The sequence below is a fragment of the Schistocerca americana genome, chromosome 2, assembly GCF_021461395.2.
Source record: "Schistocerca americana isolate TAMUIC-IGC-003095 chromosome 2, iqSchAmer2.1, whole genome shotgun sequence".
In the NCBI taxonomy this organism is placed as follows: Eukaryota; Metazoa; Arthropoda; class Insecta; order Orthoptera; family Acrididae; genus Schistocerca; species Schistocerca americana.
Window position 1 is genome coordinate 635,028,072 of NC_060120.1, and position 15,758 is coordinate 635,043,829.

Below are 15,758 nucleotides of genomic sequence, written 5' to 3' on the forward strand. Positions count from 1 at the left end.
GTACCGACACTGACTCAAGTTGTCCAATATCTCTGTTATATTAGCCATAGGATACGCATCCAACACCATTTTCTGGTTGAGGAACTAGCAGATACAAAGAAACAATATGCTTTGCCAGCATCTGGTAATTTTGTGTTTGCAATTACAATAGGAGCAAACCAGGGATTACAACTAGTTCCAGTTATGTCATCTCTAAGTTGCTGATCTAGAAACTCTTCCATAATGAGATTTTCACTCTGCAGCGGAGTGTGCGCTGATATGAAACTTCCTGGCAGATTAAAACTGTGTGCCCGACCAAGACTCGAACTCGGGACCTTTGCCTTTCGCGGGCAAGTGCTCTACCAACTGAGCTACCGAAGCACGACTCACGCCTGGTACTCACAGCTTTACTTCTGCCAGTACCTCGTCTCCTACCTTCCAAACTTTACAGAAGCTCTCCTGCGAACCTGCAGAACTAGCACTCCTGAAAGAAAGGATATTGCGGAGACATGGCTTAGCCATAGCCTGGGGGATGTTTCCAGAATGAGATTTTCACTCTGCAGCGGAGTGTGCGCTGATATGAAACTTCCTGGCAGATTAAAACTGTGTGCCCGACCGAGACTCGAACTCGGGACCTTTGCCTTTCGTGGGCAAGTGCTCTACCAACTGAGCTACCGAAGCACGACTCACGCCCGGTACTCACAGCTTTACTTCTGCCAATACCTCGTCTCCTACCTTCCAAACTTTACAGAAGCTCTCCTGCGAACCTGCAGAACTAGCACTCCTGAAAGAAAGGATATTGCGGAGACATGGCTTAGCCACAGCCTGGGGGATGTTTCCAGAATGAGATTTTCACTCTGCAGCGGAGTGTGCGCTGATATGAAACTTCCTGGCAGATTAAAACTGTGTGCCCGACCGAGACTCAAACTCGGGACCTTTGCCTTTTGCGGGCAAGTGCTCTACCATCTGAGCTACCGAAGCACGACTCATGCCCGGTACTCACAGCTTTACTTCTGCCAGTATGTTGTCTCCTACCTTCCAAACTTTACAGAAGCTCTCCTGCGATCCTGCAGAACTAGCACTCCTGAAAGAAAGGATATTGCGTAGACATGGCTTAGCCACAGCCTGGGGGATGTTTCCAGAATGAGAGCTTCTGTAAAGTTTGGAAGGTAGGAGACAACATACTGGCAGAAGTAAAGCTGTGAGTACTGGGCGTGAGTCGTGCTTTGGTAGCTCAGTTGGTAGAGCACTTGCCCGTGAAAGGCAAAGGTCCCGAGTTCGAGTCTCGGTCGGGCACACAGTTTTAATCTGCCAGGAAGTTTCAACTCTTCCATAATTGGCTGTACTGTTGGAGTCCTATGTGATACAAGCATGCCCATTAGCATGGAAATCATTGTGGAAGTACGTCCAACTAAAGGTGTAGGAGATCTTACTAGTGGTATCAAACAGACACAGTTATGTAAATGCCTTGGAACTCAATACGGTCATTTGTAGATGAGTGCTTCACTTCCAGTAGAAAATTGGTGCTGAACAAGAGGTATTACAGGTAATGCACTCGACAGATTAAATAATTCCACATACCCACTAAACAGTGTAAACTCACAAGACTTCAGCACTGTATGGACTAACTTCGAAGCGCAGGTGGTAACTGGTCTGTTGTGACAGTGTAACACCTCTTATGTAGACGTTAATGCATAACTGTGCAACCTCACTTCTTAGCACTCACCAGTCAACAGACCCTCCTGGCATTATGTAATTCGCTATAAAATCATGGTCTAGTTCATCCTCATCCAACACTTCTAAATTTACAACCAGGGGCCCTGCAACAGCTTTACTTCCTCAAGGTCAAAATTATCGATACTAACAGGCACTACACTAATGCCGTCTACCTTCCAAACGTAGGATACGCTACATCATGCAAAACAACTAACTGCATCTAGTACTTCGCCATCTGCTGAAGGTTCAACAATACACAATCAGTTAATTGGCAGGTCAGTACCAACATCAATCAAGACTACCTTTCCTGTACCTTTCAGTATGTGATCCTGCAAGTTGACTTTAAGAGACCTTGTTTAATCGGTTTCCTTGCCTGTAGGGCGGACCTTGTGACAGTGAAGGTATTCCAACTGCAGAGCCTAGCTCAAACGAAGTATCATCCCTTTCTGCCGCATGCCATTCCATGTCAATTATGCCATGATCTGCAACCAGGAAATCAAGTCTGAGAATAATATTGTAACTACTGCTGACCATCGGAAAAACATCTGCATCGACTTGGAAGTTAAGCTCCCCCACTCAGAACTTCAACACTCCAGCACTGAGTCAATTTACATGCCCTCAGCTATGCCATTTAACATCCTGTGTGGTGTACTTAAATTATTTGCCCCAAATACTCTCTTGCTTGCAACTGATACCTGAAAACGAGTATCCAACATTTTACATAATTTATTCCCCACATATCCAATCAAAAAAAAATCTGCCACTGCTTTCTTACATGCACTAACTCTTACTGGGACCATGCCAAAGTAGACACCCCAAACCCTGAACCATTTAGCTACTGTCCATAATATCTACCCTGCGACTGAAACTTCTATTGCTGCTGATTTCAGTTACGGCATTGCCAATCGGAGTGACCAAATTTCTTGCAATAGCTGCAATCTCTTTGCACATGACCCTTTCACCCACACTGAAAACAATTTATGTCCATACTGAACACTGTCCGCCATTCATGTGACCTAACAAATGACTCAGTTTCCTCTAATGATAATGAAATATCCACTGCTTTACTCAAATACTCAGGAAATTCCAAACAAACCATTCTCAACATTTCTGGTTGTAACCCCCTCAAAAATGCATCAAGACCCCTCTGCTCTGCTTCCCATAAAGTTACTGAGTTAACCCTGTCATCATCCATTAGCTCAGAGGTACCTACATTGATCTTACAAATACCATCAGTGAAACTTTCAGTTGATTCATCCTGCTTATGAAAAACCCTAGTAAGTTGTTCCTGACAATATCTTTCCCTGTTCTTCTTCTGATACCTCTCTATTAACCCTTCCTGAAATTCTCATTACACATAATGTGTGCTCTACCATCTCTCATTAATTTCAGCCTAGCAATATGTAATAAATGCACCTTACTCCAACCCCCAATTTGGTGGCTGCAGCAAATTGTCATGAAAGATAAAAACATTGTCCCTCCTGTTTCCCTGAAAATGGGGTAATCAATCCCACAGCAATGCCATCCGGGCCGGGTGAGTTGGGATGTGACTGTTTCCTCCCTGCCACTCTCAGCCCGTTTAACTCTATCTGTAATTTATCTACCTCATCCCTAAGTTGCTCAATAACCTCAGCAGCTCAATGTTCATTCACCATGACTACAATTTAATCAAGAGAAAAGTATACCAAAAGAATACAAAAATGATCCAGGCAGAAATTGGCACACCATCACTGTAGGTGCCCCACACTGCCGACTCCTAACTCTGTGAGGTCCGTCCTCCACAATTCCTCAGCAGTCTTGCTGACACCGGTGTAAACATGCACAGGACTCCACTACCCATTGCCATATTTGAACATGAGTTCTCTGCTGGGTGTGAGGAAAAGAATGGTGGGGTTGTGACCATGGATGGCACCATGATGACAGAATAACAGCTTTTATTGATCAACTGTATACATTGGTTGTTGGCGAGATTTGCCTCCACTCATAATATTCTTGGCAGTGATTAATTTGGCTAGCAGATGCTCACACATGTGCCCACTGCTGCAACTACAGCTGCACTGGTGTAACTGGAAACCGCTGCTTCGGTAGAGGCTCTATGACCTTGCTGGGTTGTACCATGGCAGCTGGAACCATGTGCCGCAGGCCTCTGCTGTGATTGCAGCTGGGGGGGAGGGGGGGGGGGTGGCAGCAGCAGGGGGATTAGCTCTGGCCCTGCTCACAGTGTTTGTTTGTGGAGGCAGCATCCCAGGATGATGGCGACAGTGAATTACCACAATGCAGCCCACTTAATGACTCTCATGACAGGTGGCTGCTTGCTGATGGAGTCAAACAGCAGTGATGGTAATAACTACAGTGGTGACATCACTCTGGCAACCCCTAGGAGATGATCTGCACTATAACGGTGACTTGTGATGACTATGATGACAGTGATGACTCCGAACTGGTGGCAGCACTGAGTGACAAAGGCTCTGCATCACCTCGATGCCTTAAAACAGTTGATGATTAGAAGCTTACTGCTGGTCTTTAAATACAGATTTCTGTCACTGATGTCTGTGGTTCTTCCTCCCCAGTTGTCGGTGGAATATTCTGGTGTTGCTCAGCTGGTGTAGTGAGCCGGTTACTGCTGACATCCTGGAGTGCAGCAAGCTGCTTCTTGTCACGTCATCCACTGGTCAGTAACACAGTGTTCTGCTTCATGTTGTTTAACTCAGTGCTCCACCTACACACTTGAATCATGGTCCCCTACCACTGAGCTATGCAACAGAGAGTAACACACATATGACTTCTGGCTCCCAATATTCCTTCACGTTTTAACTAACTTCATTAAAAACTGTAAAACTTCTACCATTAACTAACTTAATTGCATCCATCATTCAACCCTCTAATCACTACTAATGCAATTTTGAAGCTAGAGCTACAAAAAATTGTGTCTGGTTTAATGGTCCAAAATAAAGAAATGTGTTTCAGCATTTTTGGAAATTTAACCCCTATGGATGTGAAATATTGGTGAAACTTTTCTAAAAACAAATCATTATTAAAGAACTCTAAAGCATTTTTAAGCTACACCTATGTAAATTGATTTTATACTTCTGAGTTGGAAAAAAAAAATGTGTTTCAGTGTTTTTGGAAATTCAACCCTCAATGGTGTGAAATATGGGCTGACTGATTCATTGACTCATTATTACCAGGCCCAAAACACTATGGATAGGAACTTGAAATTTGAAGAGGGTGTTGATCTTTTACTGTAGGCATCATGAAGCAAGAGACTTTTTGAAATTCCACCCTTAACTGGGTGAAGTAGGTGATGGGAGAGTTTTTGAAAATATGTTGCTATTAAGGTAATTTTAAAGCTAGAAGTATGAAAACTGTTATTTGGTTTCACAGTCAGAAATAGAAAAAATGCGTTCTTCAGCATTTTTGGAAATTTGACTACTAAGCGAGTAAAATAGTGGGAGGGCTTCAAACATTATTCTTACTGTTCACTTCTGTGCATAGAACACTTGTTTTTCTAGTGACAGATTTTCCCATAATATTATACCATAAGCAATAAATAGATGATAATAGCCAAAAAATGCCATTTTTCTTGTGCTTTTTGTCCCCACTGCCAGATATGATTCTTAAGGCAAAATCCCAAGGGATTACTAGCTGATACAGTAGTGTCATCAGCAAATGTGGTGACTTTTCCACGTTCTGTACATAATGGCACATCGTCTATCTATATCACAAAAGTGCTATCCCAGAACCTGGAGCCCTAAGTCTGGAACCCAAAATCTGGAACCCAGTACCAGCTGCAGTGAGGCCAAAAAATTCCATTTTCAATATTTCACATAATTACAGACTGAATTTAAAAGTTTAAAATGTTATCATAATCTACTCATTAACACATATAATCTGATGTTAAAAAGTTAACACAACAAGACTAGTATTACAGCTAGAAACTGTGCGTTTCATTGAGGTAGCGTTCCTGATGGTACACAAACACTCAGAATTAATTCAGCCAGTATTTGGTAATGAGTGCACTTAGTAACTTGCAACAAACATTACACATAATTTCAAACCCTTACAAATGTTTTTCTCACTGACATCCCCCCCCTCCCCCCCCCCCCCCCCCCCCTCCCACACACACACACAAAGTGATGAAAGAAATAAGTCTCTCTCTTACTACATTTTCATTGTTCATGCAGATGAACTTTGGCAGCATGCTTACTTCTTTATTACTGACTCTATTCACAACACAGTTTCTAGACAGTATTCAAATGTATCACTGAATGTAACTGCAAAATTAGGTCATTGATGACACACAGTTCAGGAGATATGACATCAAAAATATCGAGATGTGCAGAGAACTAGCTTTTGCTTCAAATTGAGTGCAAATCACCTCATTTATATCCATCCAGTGTTTTATAATGACAACACTTAGTGTCTTCCAAGAAACTTTGAACATAATTTAAAATCTTTCTGATACTTTTCTTCTCTCTCACACTTAAAGGCAAATATTTAGCACTCTAACTGATGTGTAAAGTAATCAGATGTTTAAAATTTAGTTCACACAGCCCTGTTTGCAGTACAAGAATTAGCTCTCAGATGTTACAACTGCCTGGCTCCCACAAGAGTTCACATGTAGGCTGCCCTGTATGAGAATCATGTTGGGTAGGTAGTATTGACAAGCCTCATAGGGATTACCCATGTGGATTGGCATGGTTGAGCATAGAGAGTGGGGGTCAGGGTGATGATGTAGATGGAGAAAGGGGAAAGAGGATATGGATAGAAAGAGAAGGAGAGGAGATGATGGGCAGAGAGAGGGGGAGGAGAGTGCCAACAGAGAGAGAGTGGGAGAATGAGTTGTGCAGAAAGAAAGAGGGGATGAGGAGATGATCAGAGAGAAAGGCAGCAGGATATGGACAGAGAGAAGTGGGAGGAGGTGAAGATGTAGGAGGCGGTTGGAGACTGTACAGTTGTAGTGTGCAGTTGGAAAAGGAAGAGGGGTAGGAGGAGATGAACAGAAGAAGGGGGAAAGGCATAAGGACAAAGAGAGGGGTGAAGAAGGTGTGATTAGAAAGAAAAAGTGGAGAAGATTTACAAAGAGAAGAGGGAGGAGGAGATGGAGAAACAGACAGAGTCAGGAAAAGGGGATGGACAGATGAAGGTGGGAGGATGAAGAGGACAGGGAGAGGGGGAAAAAGAGGTGGACACAGGGAGGAAGCATGAGGAGAAGTATACAATATATGTGTTGAACACATATACAAGCAAAGTCATGGGAAAAAGGCTAGTTAGTAAATATTAGAAAACCAGTGGGTGCAATAATGAACCTTGAGGCATTTCAGTCACCATACAGTGTTAGTCTGAAGGTAACTCAGCCACCATGCATTCCTTCAATGATACCTTTCTGCTGTATATCACACAGATAAGATTAAAGCCACTTGCCTACTATTCCACTTATTATTAGGATCTTAGCTTTATTCACGAGGATATAGTGACCAACACTCTCAAGACCAGACAAGTGATCCAGCAGAGAGGATGAATATCACTGGGTAGTTTTTGTATTTTCATCAAGAAGCTATGTTTGCAAAGAAGACATGAGTTCCAGTGTACTTTTCATTCATTTCTTTTGTTAGAATTTGTAGCTGTAGTGGTAATAAATAGTTTATATCAGAGATGGAACCATTTCCCACTTAAATTTTGGGGACCCAGGATTGACCAGATGAATGAGTTTTAGCCAAAACTGAATAATGCAATGATAAACGTTTTGCATTGTGCCAAAAGCTGAAATACCAAAACAAAACGAAAAACTATGAGGTAAAACAAATTCTGTGGAATGCTGAGTTGTAATTTGAAACAGCAGGTTTGCTGATGGGTTAATTGAGAGACATTGTAACAGATTTGTTTCAGCTATTTTGGAGCATTGTGAAGAGTCAAACAAGTAGATGAAATATGAAATCAGAAAAGTAATTTGAAAATATAACCTGTTCACCAATTAAAACCATTAAATTTAACATAAGTGAGTTTTCAAAACTTTTTCAGATAATAGAAAAAATTGGAAATGTTTGACAGAATTTTCTGGTACATTTTTAAATCAGAAGCTGGTGAACTTCAAGTTACAAAGACATTTATTCATCTATTGATGAGCCATTTTTGTAGTAGAGTTGGAGCAATATGCTAATATTATGTATAGAAAGTGGCTTGAAAAATGAACTGACTAGTGAAAGCTGTCGTTACTTATCCAAGACTGACAAATGTGCACTGAAAATTAAAAATGACATATAATTTGAAGAGGAGACTGATGTTGCTGATAGACAAGAAAATACAATCAAAATGGGTACTGATAAAAACTGAGTTTACTAGAGAAAAAAATAAGAAAAGGTTGCTATTAAGAACAGTCAATAAACGTGAAACACAAGTCTCAGCACATTTATAGGAGCACCATAAATTTTCTCTATTATTTTGTAATGCTGAAGCTGCTCTTACGTCATTTACTGGCAATCATGAATCCCCACTTAATAACTGGATCTTGGACTTTGAGGAAACAGTGTTTTTAATGGGTTGCAACCATATGGGTATGCTTATTTGAGCAAAAAAATCACTTTATGATTTGGCTCAGTTTTTTATTCTTGGCAAGAAGGGTCTTACATCTTGGGCTGCACTTTAGAAGACTTCATCATGAAGATAAGTACTGCAGAGAACTACAAAGTGCTGTCTTGGCAAAAGAAGAAACAGGAAGAGTGTCTTCAAGAATATTTTTTCATAATATAAGAGACTGGTACTTACAATGATTTGCTGTTCCAATATATGACAGATGAGACAGAAATTTACTCTGACACAAAAGTTTTGCTTTATGGTGCTGGAAATGTGAAATAGCTTCATGTAATAATAAAGCATTATGTAAGACCTATTAAATCATTACCAAAACAAATATTGTAACCAAGGTGCAGTAGCGAAAATTTCAAAAACTCCAGTAACAAAAAATAGTAAATAATAATATTTGAATAAATACTTCAGATCTAAGCACACATTTAAATATTTATTTTGATCTGATGACAGGTTTCAACTCTGATGTCATCTTCAGGTCTGCAGTATGACAGAGAAGCATATGACATTTGTAAACACGTTTTCTATGCCAGTATTAATGAAATATGTAACTGTAAGACTTTGCATATACATAACATACCCCATATGTTTCAAAATTATGTCATACGTTTTGACAACATTAAAGATTTAAATAGTAAAGCAAGCTCTACCAGCAGGCAGATCACAACCAATCACCATGCCATTAATAAAAATACTATTTACAATAATGGTGACATATATCTTTTGCTGATCCCATCCAACCATACAAATGCTTGTCTACAGCTATACGGAGTTGGGCACTGTGACAGGCAAGCTAATTCTTATGTCCGATAGTTAGCAGTATGGTAACAGATGTTACTGTTTGCATTTGATTAGATAAATTGTACAGTTTGCTTATCAGAAATCTTTACAGTAATTAAAGTATTTCAAATCTGATGTTAAAGTAAATTATGAACATTTTGTTAAGTTTATATAGTGGCAATAGTTGCCAATATACAAGCTTTCATAATGAAGCAATATCATTATTTAAGTAACAGAGTGCTAACAAATTTGTATTCTGCAATGTATATGCTAATATTTATAGGATTTAAAAGCAATCCAGCAAAGATTAGATATTACTGCTACATCTAAAACATTCCCTGTATATATATTGGAGGCATATATTACACCATGAAGAGATGTGTGTCCCTGTTTATGCCAGTTGTTGTTGTGGTCTTCAGTCCTGAGACTGGTTTGATGCAGCTCTCCACGCTACTCTATCCTGTGTAAGCTTCTTCATCTCCCAGTACGTACTGCAGCCTACATCCCTCTGAATCTGCTTAGTGTATTCATCTCTTGGTCTCCCTCTGCAATTTTTACCCTCCACGCTGCCCTCCAATACTAAATTGGTGATCCCTTGATGCCTCAGAACACCGATCCCTTCTTCTAGTTAAGTTGTGCCACAAACTCCTCTTCTCCCCAGTCCTATTCAGTACCTCCTCATTAGTTATGTGATCTACCCATCTAATCTTCAGCATTCTTCTGTAGCACCACATTTCGAAAGCTTCTATTCTCTTCTTGTCCAAACTAGTTATCGTCAATGTTTCACTTCCATACATGGCTATACTCCATACATATACTTTCAGAAATGGCTTCCTGACACTTAAATCTATACTCGATGTTAACAAATTTCTCTTCTTCAGAAATGCTTTCCTTGCCATTGCCAGTCTACATTTTATATCCTCTCTACTTTGACCATCATCAGTTATTTTGCTCCCCAAATAGCAAAACTCCTTTACTACTTTAAGTGTCTCATTCCCTAATCTAATTCCCTCAGCATCACCCGACATAATTTGACTACATTCCATTATCCTCGTTTTGCTTTTGTTGATGTTCATCTTATATCCTCCTTTCAAGACACTGTCCATTCCGTTCAGCTGCTCTTTCAAGTCCTTTGCTGTCTCTGACAGAATTACAATGTCATCGGCGAACCTCAAAGTTTTTATTTCTTCTCCATGGATTTTAACACCTACTCCAAATTTTTCTTTTGTTTCCTTTACTGCTTGCTCAATATACAGATTGAACAACATCAGGGAGAGGCTACAACCCTGTCTCACTCCCTTCCCAACCACTGCTTCCCTTTCATGTCCCTCAACTCCTATAACTGCCATCTGGTTTCTATACAAATTGTAAATAGCCTTTCGCTCCCTGTATTTTACCAATGCCACCTTCAGAATTTGAAAGAGAGTATTCCAGTCAACATTGTCAAAAGCTTTCTCTAAGTCTACAAATGCTAGAAACGTAGGTTTGCCTTTTCTTAATCTAGCTTCTAAAATAAGTCGTAGGGTCAGTATTGCCTCACGTGTTCCCATTTTTCTATGGAATCCAAACTGATCTTCCCCAAGGTCGGCTTCTACCAGTTTTTCCATTCATCTGTAAAGAATTTGCGTTAGTATTTTGCAGCCGTGACTTATTAAACTGATAGTTTGGTAATTTTCACATCTTTCAATGCCTGATTTCTTTGGGATTGGAATTATTATATTCTTCTTGAAGTCTGAGGGTATTTCGCCTGTCTCATACATTTTGCTCACCAGATGGTAGAGTTTTGTCAGGACTGGCTTTCCCAAGGCTGTCAGTAGTTCTGATGGGATGTTGTCTACTCCCAGGGCCTTGTTTCGACTTAGGTCTTTCAGTGGTCTATCAAACTCTTCACGCAGTATTGTATCTCCCATTTCATCTTCATCTACATTCTCTTCCATTTCCATAATATTGTCCTCAAGTACATCGCCCTTGTATAGACCCTCTATATATTCCTTCCACCTTTCTGCTTTCCGTTCTTTGCTTAGAACTGGGTTCCCATCCGAGCTCTTGATATTTCATACAAGTCGTTCTCTTTTCTCCAAAGGTCTCTTTAATTTTCCTGTAGGCAGTATCTGTCTTACCCCTTTTTGCCAAGTACCAACGAATAGTGCAATCAAGTTTGCACTACCACTGTTTCCTATTACTGCCTCTTACACAGATTCTATACAGACATCTTCTACTTTAGTCCCTATAAATCTATGATAGTTCGCAAACTTCATTGGGGGATTTGGAAGACTCTTCATGCCACAGAAAACTGCATCTGCAGTAGCACCCTTACCAATTGTACACAAGACATAAATAAATCTAATGTTGTGTTCATAGATTTTGCTACCATTTTCTTCAGTTGGGGTTACTGAAACACTGTTACAAAAGGTGGTCATGTATGAACACTTAATACACTTCAGTTCCATTTCAGTTCCAAGACTTACGTGATTTTTTATAGAGAGTTCCATTCCGACTTCACTATGCTGAATACATCTTACACAGTTTGCAAAAATTCCATTAAGAACTGACATATTGAATATTTCATTCACATCCAACTTGCCCATAAAACATTCATACTTTTCTCTAACTGAATCAAGCTTCCTGTACAAAGTACTTTCTTTCTCACTTTCATTGCAAGGGGCAAGGGTACTAGCAAGGTTAGGTTCACAAACTTGGTTATCATCTCTATTGATTTTGGTAATAACACCTACCTTTGGCTTTCTAACATTTTTCCTTTTCTTAAAAGCCTTCAGAGGATTTCTAGTCACTTTAAATTCACCCATGATTATCCTTCAATAAAACAGATACTTCAATGAACAGAATTCACTACGAATATTTTCAAGATTACAAAAGAGTAAATAAACATGAAACACATGACAATGTAGCAAGTGATATATATTGAACTACCACAGGCTAGCCACAACACTTATTTTCTCTCATACCACTAAAATGTACATTATGAGCATGTAGAGTCATGAGTTCAACATTTGACAGCAGTTTACCAATGCCACAGTGGGTCACACCCATGCAGAACATATTTCAAAAAAATTTTAGAAATAGCTGCAGGCTTCTGAACTGAAAGGGGAAAGTTTGAAGATTTTTAACATGCAAAAAAGTAAAAGTTGAACACTTCATGATTTTGAACCTTTCTGGAGCCCCTTAAGAAATCAACAAACACATCAAGAAAAGAAACAATAATTTCACTCAAAAACTACGGAAATCTAAAGGATATTTTTCATTGCAGAATTGCTGGTCACACTATATTGTTATTTTTTCTTTAGTGGATACTAACTTTTGTGGCTCATCATTGGACATTTCTCCTATGAAATTATATATTTCAATGTGAAAATACTCTCACTGATCCCTGAAATGCAAACTATGTCATACTGACTCTATTAGACATTGATATTTATATGCACAATAATGAAAACATAGTTTTCGTAAAATAAAATAACAGTTTGTAGTCTTGTAGCAAATCTGAGAGAAAAATTTTAGATACCTATAAGAAATAAAAAAGAGACTGACCTGGCCACAATTTGTTGGTGGTAGTAGTAAAAGAGCTCACCAGCACGATCTGTACCATTCATTGGAAATGGTCCTTGACCTGGATAAATTATATGCCAGTACCAGTGACATAAGTTGATCCCAATATCCTCACGGAAATATGACACACGATGTTCAGGATCAAGGTTGGATGCAGTGTAGTCCACTGGAATTTCTATAGGAACCTGTTCCAAGTCAAACATATTTTCTGAGTAAAAGGTATAGCTGTGAACTAGGCATCTAATAAGTGTAATCTGCACATAGTTACACTGTGGGAAAAAATATACTACAGTATGAAACAAGACACAGACCTTACTTTTAATATAGATGTCACATAGCACATAGATTCAGCAGTCTCTTTATGGTGCATACAAAAGCATGTCAACAGTCAGTAAGAGTTATGCTAACTGAGGTATAATTGTACACTGACAGAGAGTTATGGATGTTGCTCACAAGGAAAAATACCTCAAACAAAATTGTTAAAATTGATAACTACAGGAAGAGATCTTATATCTTACTGTACTGGTGTCCAATAAAAGAGCTATGCTATAAACATTGTGAAACCAACTGCTGGAAACTTTTGATAGGCTACTTACCAATATGTGTGCATTTAATCTGTCATGAAGTTTCAGTATAGTACTTTGTACATACTCCACTGATGAGTGAAATGTCCACTCTGAAAACATGCTATTGTCTGCAGCTAACCTACTTCTCTCCTCCTCCTTACAGGACTGCCCATCCATCAGTATATGAAGGGATTGGCAGAAAAATGCTAACCCACAAGAGCATATTTTAAGATATTGGTATATTATCATGTGGTACATTCAAAAACACAGAAGATAAAGTGATTAGTCTGAGTCTCATTAAATTGAGGGTTATCGCCTTCTTTTGCCTGTCAGGCTTCACTGGCAGTGAGCTGGCAGCTCAGTATAGTCAGCTAGAACAATGTAGCAAAGCAAGTGTATTTGTATGAAATTATGTGTGTGTATATGTACTCTATATTTCTAAAGAAGGATTTGTCCAAAATCCAGCAACATTCTCAGTATGTTTATGTGGCTATCAATGACTCAGCAGCTCAACTATTTGATGATTTAGGTTTTCTGTTCTGTGGTTTTCATTAATTACTCCAGGAAAATGATAGGGTTGTTCCTATTACAGGGCTATTGCCGGTTACCTGTCACAGCCCTGCCAAAGTAGAAATGTTACGTATGTAAATGCCAGTATATATAAACTGCACTTCAAGCAGAGACCTGTGGAAATTCCTAGCTGTTACAAGAAATAATAATTCCATTGTAACTCTCCTTACTCTCACTTAGAATGTACGAAAATATTTGACAGGCATTAGAACATCATGCAAAAATACCATGTGGAGTCAGAGTGTAGCTGCTTTTAGTAACAGACAACATTCATTGTGAAAGAAGGAAGAATAGTTAGGGTTTAAAGTCCCTTCAAAATCTAGCTCAGCATTCGCTGTGATAGAGTGGCGTTATCTTAAATCAATAACAGAAAGGAAATCAAATGATTTATGACAGGAGACCCACAAATTACTCATGCTTTTGAAATAATAACACTATCCATATTGAATGTTGAAGTCACATGAATTTTTATATCACATTACCTGGTTAAATAAGATAGCATACAATTCAGCATTTATAATAAGTAAACATAGTAACTCAGCATTTATAATAAGTAAACATAGTAACTCAAAGATACCATTGAAATGTGAACAGTAGTCTTGTTGTAAAATAATCAGTTAAATCAAACTTCTTTAAACCCTTTGCTCACTAGCACAACAGAACAAAATACAACAGAAATGACTGGTTTTTACAATCAACAATCATATTACAGATCATAAAGAAAAGTAAAAAATCATTCAGGAAAAGTACTGATGAAACCATCTGCCTACTTGAAAACAAAAATATATCAAACACATATTGGTGTCCATCACAACAGAAATGTCATTATTTGCGGAGTACTTTATTGTTAGTATCATTAAACTGTAATTTAGTTCCAAGATACAAAACAGTGCAATAAATGTGGTTTATTCTCACCCTTGAGCCTGGTGGCACGATGTTTGCTTCCTGTCTAGCTTTTGAAAAAATCCCTCTGTCCATGAACTTGTCAGGGAAAACCTCAGCCAATGAAGGCAAAGGCAGGTGCAGTGTATCTGTTCTGTGTGTTATAGCCACTGACATTGCATAAACAAAAAGATATGGATTTATACGCTCTCTACAGTAAACTGAAGCAGACAGAAGGTCTTCAACATTCTCCATCTCTGCAAAAAATGGAATAAAGTTATTTTAAGAAAACCAGCGAAAAGAAAGTTAACCTCTAGTCAGTCATACTGAAACTTTGATTTTAAGAACAACAATAGTAATACAATGACTAGAGACAGATAAATAATTTTGAAATCTTTGTTTAGTTTACCTTCATCTCATTATAAATCAAATAATATTAGACCCAATTGGGGTCTACTGCGTCTACATAAAATAACACTCCGTATTCAAATCCATCACAGCATCTCATTTACTTTTTGCACATTGTATATGTCTGCATTCAATTTTGTCTCTATGGTATAATAGGAAATGCTGAAAAATGTGCTGTATTTGAGTACATGTATGCTTCAAATTATTCTTCCTCAAAATGTGAAAGAGAAGGGAAGGGCCTACTAACCACCTATGAAATACAATCACCATACAAGAGATGACAGAAATATAAATGGCAAAACACATTAAGACTCAAGATTTCAGAACAGATCTAGTAGTTCATTTATAGTTATTTAAAGATAGTTTAGAGTGAAATAAAACTAAATACAAGTTGTATAAATTGTTAAAGGAAATAAAACTTGCGCGGGATGCCTAAGGAGATATGAATGATTAGTGCTTGGAGCAGATTGTATCAAATAAGATTTAAGTTCTAGAATACAGATAATTAGCTGCAAGTAATTGATTGCTCAGTTGATAGGCTGTCATCATGTTCACAGTTTGAGCTTCACCCTTTCCTCCAAAACTAGGAAAATTAGCAATAATCTTATCTGATGTTAAAGTATGCTAAATGTTGCTTTGAAAGTAACTAAGAGCACATGAATTCCATGGAGAGTGTTCTTCACACCCACTGCAATCCACAACTAG

At 38.7% G+C, this 15,758-nt stretch overlaps 1 protein-coding gene across 2 annotated transcripts in view; it reads right to left on the bottom strand.

The window, feature by feature from the left end:
* The window catches only part of LOC124595183 (phenoloxidase 1-like), a 263,543-nt gene that overhangs the window by 122,909 nt on the left and 124,876 nt on the right, over positions 1-15,758 (bottom strand). For both annotated transcript variants that reach the window (XM_047133801.1, XM_047133800.1), the window contains exons 5-6: positions 14,679-14,902; positions 12,610-12,812 (exon numbers count right to left, since the gene is read on the bottom strand). In XM_047133801.1, the coding sequence (XP_046989757.1) occupies positions 12,610-12,812; positions 14,679-14,902 (427 nt within the window). The remainder of the gene's footprint in view (positions 1-12,609; positions 12,813-14,678; positions 14,903-15,758) is intronic.